Here is an 8,913-nt window from a genome sequence, read left to right on the forward strand (position 1 = left end):
TCCTATTCGGATAAAAAGCTTATACGAAAAAGTAGAAAAATACTATAGTATATATTATGTATAATATATTATAGTTACGTATACTATTTCCCTAGTTTTTCGTTTTATATACGTTTATATATAATATATATACGTTTCTTTTCAAAAACGGTCCCTATTGTATGATTTTTCAGATTTGAAATAGCTATCTTCGTTTTGATATTTCTCAACATGCTGACAATGGGGATCGAGCATTACAATCAGCCACATCCAATCTTTTTTATCCTCGAAGTATCGAACGCCTTTTTCACGACCGTTTTCGGCCTGGAGGCGATCGTCAAAATAATAGGTCTACGTTATCATTATTTCACGGTACCCTGGAATCTGTTTGATTTCTTACTTGTATTGGCGTCCATTCTGGGTATTCTAATGGAAGATATTATGATGGATTTTCCTGTGTCCCCGACGCTCTTGCGAGTCGTGAGAGTGTTCAGAATCGGCAGAATCTTGAGGCTCATCAAAGCTGCGAAAGGTATCCGTAAGCTGCTCTTCGCTCTTGTCGTCAGTCTTCCAGCACTCTTCAATATCGGGGCCTTGCTAGCCCTGATCACATTTATCTACGCCATCATCGGCATGTCTGTTTTCGGGCATGTCAGGAAACAAGGCGCATTGGACGATATGGTTAGTGTGCGGATAATTATACTCGTATTATAAGATACTTATCTTTTTAGCCTTATTGCTGTATATTTATATCGATTATATACTAAATTTTTACAAAATTCATCGCTACTAAATGAATATCGAATTTGTATGAACTTTAATAAATGTAATATGTGATATATAACTAAATAGTTAAAAGTACCGTATACTTTACGTGAAATTTTTAATAAATTTACAAAATTTTGTGATAAGTTCCGCTAATAAAACGTGCAGTTTGTTATATTATTTTTATCTCTATTATTTTATATTATTAGTCTTATTAATACTTACAATTTTTCCAGACTGAACTTTTGAAAACGACCAACGCCCGATTATCATGAATTTTGGCAAAAATTCTCCGAATGACGTCCGAAATGCCCTTAAATGGATTTTCACCAACAAGAAGGTTTAATATGTTTGCCAAAAATGTTTGAATGAAGTTATATATAGAAGTTTGTACTTATTATTGCTAGTATACTACACGTTTACTTTCACCTCACCTCTCCCCCTGCTTTAGGAGCGCACGACTTCCATGTGAAGTGACTGTCATCCCACTCACCCCCCGTCCCCTGTTTTACAAGCGCACGACTTCCACGCGAAGCGACTCTCCCCTCCGCCCCGTTTAAGGGATGCACAACTTCCACACGAAGCAACTTTTATCCCACCTATTTCCTGCTTAAGGAGTCCATGATTTCTATGCAAAATGAGTTCCATTACATCACCCCTCACCTCTTTATGAGTGCACGAAAGTGGGGTAGATCTTGGAAGTCAGGATTAATATCAGTCTCTCGGAAATAATTATAGTGAGCTATGTAACGGTAATGCATTTATAGGTAGTATATACAACTTTATATAAACATTTTTGGCATTAAACCTTTTTGTCGGTAAAAATTCAGGTGTTGGTCATTTTCAGAAGTTTATCCCAAGTGTTACCACATGGAATTAAAGAACTAACAGTATAAAATAAAAACTTAACCTAAAGACATATACACAATAGCAGATAAAAATTATTATATATATTTTGTTGCCATCATATTTATATCATGACGCACAAGATGGAATAAACATTCGTTGCTGTCATGTTGCTATCATGTTGTAAATAAAATAACATATTACATTGCTGACCGCTTGTTCTTGAAATTTTTCAAAATCAACTTGTTGCATCCCTGATAACAAAACAGATTACAAAACCGTAACCATCTGCGTTCGCATTTGGCTATGGATTTGGCGACATTTGCTGACATGTTTTGCAGCAGATTGGTGACAAAAACCGAGCAGAGTCTGCCGACATGATCTGACAGCAGATTGGTAGCAAAAACCGAACAGTCTGCTGACAATATTTGGTAATACAGACTCTACAATTTGTTGCCTTTCTGAAATCAAAAATTGTCAACAAACTCTGCTCAGTTTTTGCAACCAATCTGCTGTAAAACATGTCAACAGACGTTGTTAGCAATTTAGCAGCAGTTTGCTGACAATACAGACTCTGTCTACAATTTGTTGCCAATCTGCAATCGAACATTGTCAGCAAGTTCTGCTCCAAATCTGTTTCCGCAGACTTTGCTATTAAGGATGTATAAGCAGTAGGGTGTCCGTTATTTCCCAAATTTCAAAAATCAGTTTGTTCGCCCCCTAGATCTCTTCTTTGGCACCAAAAATTAATGTAGAAACTCAATATAGTCCGATAAATTAAAATTAAGCCGTGCCACCGAGCACTTCTTTTTTTCCATACAAATAACATGGGGATTTTGCATTTTATCGGCATTTAATTCTCTACGATGACTCTGTCCGTATAAAAAGTCATACCCAACGGAAAATTACTTCAATACGGTGTACTTACAATGAAAAAATTTGGCAGAACTCTAAAAAATTTTTTTGCACTGCGGGTAAGCCTCCAATTAATACGTTTATTTGACATATTTTCATTGAATTTGATTATTTTTTAACAGTTTTTTTTTTATACAACCACTGGATTTATGTACCAAATATCAAAACAGTATGTAGTTAATTCATATTTATAGTGTAGTTGCACTAAAAAATTTTTCAGTGCTATAAAAAACTTTTCATAAAAATTGTTTTATGTGTAATGAATGAAAGTATTTCAATAAATAAGTTTAAAAAAAATTGAAAAATAACAACTAACTATTACTTACTTACTATTTTATTGTTGTAAAGAGATATTCAGCCTGTTGATTCCTCTTACTAATAAATAAATAACAAATAAATCGTTATAAATTATATTTATTACTTTTTATTCTTTACACTTACAAAAATATATCGCTCACATCTTCAAGTGAAAAACTTTTCATTTTTGTCGTGTCCTTTTATGTGAAAATTGATTGTTTTTACGTAAAAAATGTATTTTAATAAATTTGCATTTATTTGTAAGTATATTATATAAAACAATCAATTTTCGTAAAAATCGTAAAAACAATCAATTTTCACATAAAAAGACACGACAAAAATGAAAAGTTTTTCACTTGAAGATGTGAGCGATATATTTTTGTAAGTGTAAAGAATAAAAAGTAATAAATATAATTTATAACGATTTATTTGTTATTTATTTATTAGTAAGAGGAATCAACAGGCTGAATATTTCTTTACAACAATAAAATAGTAAGTAAGTAATAGTTAGTTGTTATTTTTCATTTTTTTTAAACTTATTTATTGAAATACTTTCATTCATTACACATAAAACAATTTTTATGAAAAGTTTTTTATAGCACTGAAAAATTTTTTAGTGCAACTACACTATAAATATGAATTAACTACATATTTATATTGTTTTGATATTTGGTACATAAATCCAGTGGTTGTATAAAAAAAAAACTGTTAAAAAATAATCAAATTCAATGAAAATATGTCAAATAAATGTATTAATTGGAGGCTTACACGCAGTGCAAAAAAAATTTTTTAGAGTTCTGCCAAATTTTTTCATTGTAAGTACACCGTATTGAAGTAATTTTCCGTTGGGTATGACTTTTTATACGGACAGAATCATCGTAGAGAATTAAATGCCGATAAAATGCAAAATCCCCATGTTATTTGTATGGAAAAAAAGAAGTGCTCGGTGGCACGGCTTAATTTTAATTTATCGGACTATATTGAGTTTCTACATTAATTTTTGGTGCCAAAGAAGAGATCTAGGGGGCGAACAAACTGATTTTTGAAATTTGGGAAATAATGGACACCCTAATAAGCAGTCATATTGCTGCATTTGTAACATTCTATGTATTTTAATGTCAGCAAATACACTACTCAACAAAATCTAAGGAATACTTTCGAACACGCTAAAAATATGACATTTGCACGCAAAGCAGGCGATCCAGGTTCGATTCCCGGCCGATAATATTTTTCGCAATATAATTAAATTATTTATAGATTTTTAAGGTAAATATTTAGATTAGGGAACCCCCCCAATGACCTTGATCTTGACATATGTTGTCAAGGACATGACCTTGAGTTACCTCCAACAGGTTTTAGTCGTCGATCGCCCTTCATTAAAAAGTTTAACGAAGGAGCTCGCATCTACAATGTCGTTTTATGTTATAAAATGTATGCGTAAATGCAATAGGGTCCGTCCCTCCTGCGGGGTGCTCTATTACAATTTAAAATATCTAACCCAATCCATTTGTTGGTGTAAGGTAGCTCTCGCTTCGCGTAGAAAGTCGAAATTCACGTGCAACAGTATAGGCATCTCACTTAACATGCAAATACACTTTCATGATTGTACTGCTATTTCACATCAACAAATGGATTGGGTTAGGTTATTTTTAACAGTAGTAGAGCCCCGCAGAGAGTGCAGAACCTACTACATTCACGCATACACTTTACTACATAAAACGATATGGTAGTTACGAGCTCCTTCGCAGGGTAGAGGTAGGGTTGAAATAAAAAATAGTATAACAATATTCTCATTATATAATGTATATAGTAGACAGAATAGAATCATTACTTTGCAAGTATATTTGTACGTTCTGTAAACGTGTATCTCTATAAACTGTACGGACAATGGGGACTAGGGAAGCGGGTTAAAATCGCTTCGCGTGGAAAATCAAAACTTGTGTGCAAAATAGTAATTAACCCATTAGCGCATACGATGCCCCAGCTGGGGCAATTTTGGACACACGCGTTTTCAACTCCTAAAAATTAATATTTCTTGACGAAACTTTGCACCCTAAGGTTTTAAGGGTCGCTGATCACGAATCTAAGGTCAAAATTTCAATATTCCAAACACTGGATCCAATATGGCGGCTCAAACACAGACATTGCTTTTTCAAAGCCCCAGACGGACAAATCGAACTTCCAATTACTCAATGCCAACGAAAATGGGTTTCCATATGTTTTTGGGGTCGCTGAAACCGAATCTGAAGTCAGAATTTCAAAATTCAAAATGGCGGATTCAATATGGCAGTCACAAAAAAAATAAGTTTACAATTCAGTACCGTTTTTCTTGAAATTTGGAAAAATTGTTATTTGTATGTTTTTGAGGTCGCTTGTCACAAATCGGATGTCAGAATTGCGAATTTCAAAATGACGGATTCAAAATGGCGGACCACCATGAGCTAACTCTCACTACATCAATCGTATTTTTACAAAAATCGGTATCTATACGTTTTTGGAAGTCGCTGATATCGAATTCGATGTCAGAATTGCGAATTTCAAAATGGCAGATTCAAAATGGCGGACCACCATGAGCTAACTCTCACTACATCAATCGTATTTTTACAAAAATCGGTATCTGTACGTTTTTGAGGTCGCTGATTGCGAATCCGATATCAGCGACCTCAAAAACGTACAGATACAGATTTTTGTAAAAATACGATTGATGTAGTGAGAGTTAGCTCATGGTGGTCCGCCATTTTGAATCCGCCATTTTGAAATTCGCAATTCTGACATCAGATTTGTGACAAGCGACCTCAAAAACATACAAATAACAATTTTTCCAAATTTCAAGAAAAACGGTACTGAATTGTAAACTTATTTTTTTTGTGACTGCCATATTAAATCCGCCATTTTGAATTTTGAAATTCTGACTTCAGATTTCAGCGACCCCAAAAACATATGGAAACCCATTTTCGTTGGCATTGAGTAATTGGAAGTTCGATTTGTCCGTCTGGGGCTTTGAAAAAGCAATGTCTGTGTTTGAGCCGCCATATTGGATCCAGTGTTTGGAATATTGAAATTTTGACCTTAGATTCGTGATCAGCGACCCTTAAAACCTTAGGGTGCAAAGTTTCGTCAAGAAATATTAATTTTTAGGAGTTGAAAACGCGTGTGTCCAAAATTGCCCCAGCTGGGGCACCGTATGCGCTAATGGGTTAATATTGTATATACAGCAGAAATAAAAGACGTTATTTTTAAAACCTTCTTTTGCTCATAACTTTTTAACGAAGGGCGAATTACGGCTAAAACCTGTTGGATGTTACTTAGGGTCGTGTCCTTGACAACTTATGTTAACGTCAAGGTCATTGGGGGGTCCCCTAATCTAAAGATTTATCATTTTTAATATGTCATTCAACATATTATTAAGATCCAAGATGCAATGAGCATCAACAATTATTAGATTGTTAGTCAATTTAATTTGTGATAGTAGTGCGATAGTTTGCGTTGTAAGTCTAAAAAAAATTTTTGGCGCGCATTTAAGGATCTACATACATGGTATATAAATTTACACGAAATTATATACAATAGAAGTATCCAAGTTCCAGCTTGACCGTAAATGGCTTATTCTCATCGGTATTTAATTTAAAGATTTACTCTTTCGACTGCTGTAAACCGCATTTTTGTGTAATTTTTACCTCACGCCATAGACCTTTGTAAAATTTGTAAAAAATTTTTATATTTGACGGATATCCATTTATGTTCGTATAACTCCGTAAAGTACACTTGATTATCTGAGCATTCTGAGTATAAATTCACACAAAAATATTTAAGCTTTAAGATCCGTTATGATCAACTATAGGAATTCTCTTATTTAATTAGATTTATTCTAATCATTCAAAATTTGTATCATATTATTTTCAATTAGTATTAATAATTGTTGTTTAATTATTGTTATAAAAGTTAATATTCTTTGCAGGTGAACTTCGAAACGTTTGGTAGAAGTATGCAGCTGTTGTTCCGTTTGATGACTTCGGCTGGTTGGAATGATGTATTGGAATCGTTAATGGTGCAACCACCTGAATGCGATCCTACACCAAACAGTCGACAGATGAACGGAGATTGCGGATATCCCTTGCTAGCAATTACATACTTCACATCATTTATCATTATTAGTTACATGATAGTCATCAATATGTACATTGCCATCATCTTAGAGAATTTCAATCAAGCTCACCAAGAAGAGGAGATTGGTATCGTCGAAGATGACTTAGAGATGTTCTACATCCGATGGTCGAAGTAAGATGCTACTTTTGCTATTATTATTTTAAAGAAAAATTCTTCTTTTGATAAATCGTATAAAGTATTTAAAATTATTTAGCCGTGTGTTTTTAGAAATATTGATTTAATAGTAAAATAATTAAAAGAACAATAATAATGCAATTAATTTCATGCAATTTTGAATTTAAATTGTTGTTTTTCTAGGTATGATCCACATGCAACACAATTTATTAGCTTTTCGCAGTTGAGCGACTTTATAGCAAGCCTGGATCCGCCGCTGGGGATATCAAAGCCCAACGTTGTAGCGTTGGTTAGCTTTAATCTTCCCATCGCAAAGGGTAACAAGATTCATTGTCTGGACATTCTACACGCGCTTGTTAAGCACGTTCTTGGGCACGTCGAAGAATCGGATGATTTTAGAAAGCTGCAAGAACAGATGGATGTCAAGTTCAAAAAGCAGTTTCCAACTAGAAAAGAATTGGAGATAGTGTCTTCCACAAGAATCTGGAAGCGACAAGACAAAGCTGCCAGATTGATTCAACGTTCCATAAGAGAATACATTGCGTGAGTACGACTAACTTTGATTAAACCAATAATACGCTGGAAAAAGGTCTGATTGCATTAATTGGAATTTGGATTGAAAGTGGACCAAGAATTTTCTGGTTGAATCTATTACCATATAATTTTAATTGAGATAAACAGAAATCTGACCGATATAATCAGATCATTTGGTTCGTTTATTTTCAACTAGAAGTATCTTTTCAATATATTTCTTGTATAGAAATTAGATATCTTTTTGATGGAATATATGAGAGGAATTTTATGTAAGAAGAATAAAAAGATTGTGCAACTTTAGCTCAGAACAAAAAAGAATTGTTTATTCCTCACAGAATACATTCCAAAAAAGCATACAGTATCATCATGTTTAAAATTCAAATTATGTCATTTTTGTATCAGGTAACATGTATTAAAGAAAATCAAAAATTTAATTTATAGAAATTGTTCACTTATAATTAACTTATAAAATATTACACATAGAAAAGTTGCCAGAAAATTACGCAACAATAATAGCACTGTAATTAGAAAATATATATTATAAAATCAATTTATAGGCAACTAAAGAGATGAAATTTTGTTTGCATTATAATTTTGTTTTAAAAAATGAAATTATAAAATAATAAAATAAAATAATAAAATCGTATCATTGTGTGACGTTAGTGTACATAAGTATAATAATATTTGTTCATTTTTAATGATACATTTTTAGCAAATGTGTTTATACATATATTATATAAGACAAATAATAAAAACTCAGACAACCCAGAAAAAAATTCTATCTAAATTTAAAAAAAATTCGGTAAACCTTTACAAAAAGGGAACACCTTCCGATGACCTTGACCTTGACGTATGTTGTCAAGGTCATGACCCTGAGTAACCTCCGGCAGGTATTAGCCGTCGCTCGCCCTTCGTTAAAAAGTTATTAACAATCAAAGTTTTAAAAATAACGTCTTATTTTTGCTATATACCATCTTAAACATTATTCTACACATACATTTTGACTTCCTACACTACACGAACTCCAATTCCTCCCTCCCTCCCTCCAAGGGGCATACGACTTCTATGATTGCACTGTTGCAATTTTAAAATGAAGGTATAACATATAATACATGTATGATATTGAGTACTATTCTACACTTTTCCCTATTCAGAAACGTTAAACTTTCCACGAGAAGTAACTTTCATCCCCCCCCCTGCACAGGGGCACACGACTTCTACGATTGTACTGTTGCTATGATTGTACTGTCGGGGCAGATCTCTGTGACGGTGTGGGTGCGGGGGGGGGTGGCCGAA

At 33.4% G+C, this 8,913-nt stretch overlaps 1 protein-coding gene across 1 annotated transcript in view; it reads left to right on the forward strand.

The window, feature by feature from the left end:
* Positions 1-219: 219 nt before the first annotated feature.
* The window catches only part of LOC108773688 (sodium channel protein 60E), a 29,258-nt gene continuing 20,564 nt past the window's right edge, over positions 220-8,913 (forward strand). Inside the window, exons 1-3 of the mRNA XM_018539587.1 lie at positions 220-660; positions 6,761-7,080; positions 7,267-7,626. Coding sequence (XP_018395089.1) covers positions 220-660; positions 6,761-7,080; positions 7,267-7,626 — 1,121 coding nt within the window. The remainder of the gene's footprint in view (positions 661-6,760; positions 7,081-7,266; positions 7,627-8,913) is intronic.

The sequence above is a fragment of the Cyphomyrmex costatus genome, unplaced genomic scaffold, assembly GCF_001594065.2.
Source record: "Cyphomyrmex costatus isolate MS0001 unplaced genomic scaffold, Ccosl1.0 scaffold103, whole genome shotgun sequence".
Taxonomy (NCBI): Eukaryota; Metazoa; Arthropoda; class Insecta; order Hymenoptera; family Formicidae; genus Cyphomyrmex; species Cyphomyrmex costatus.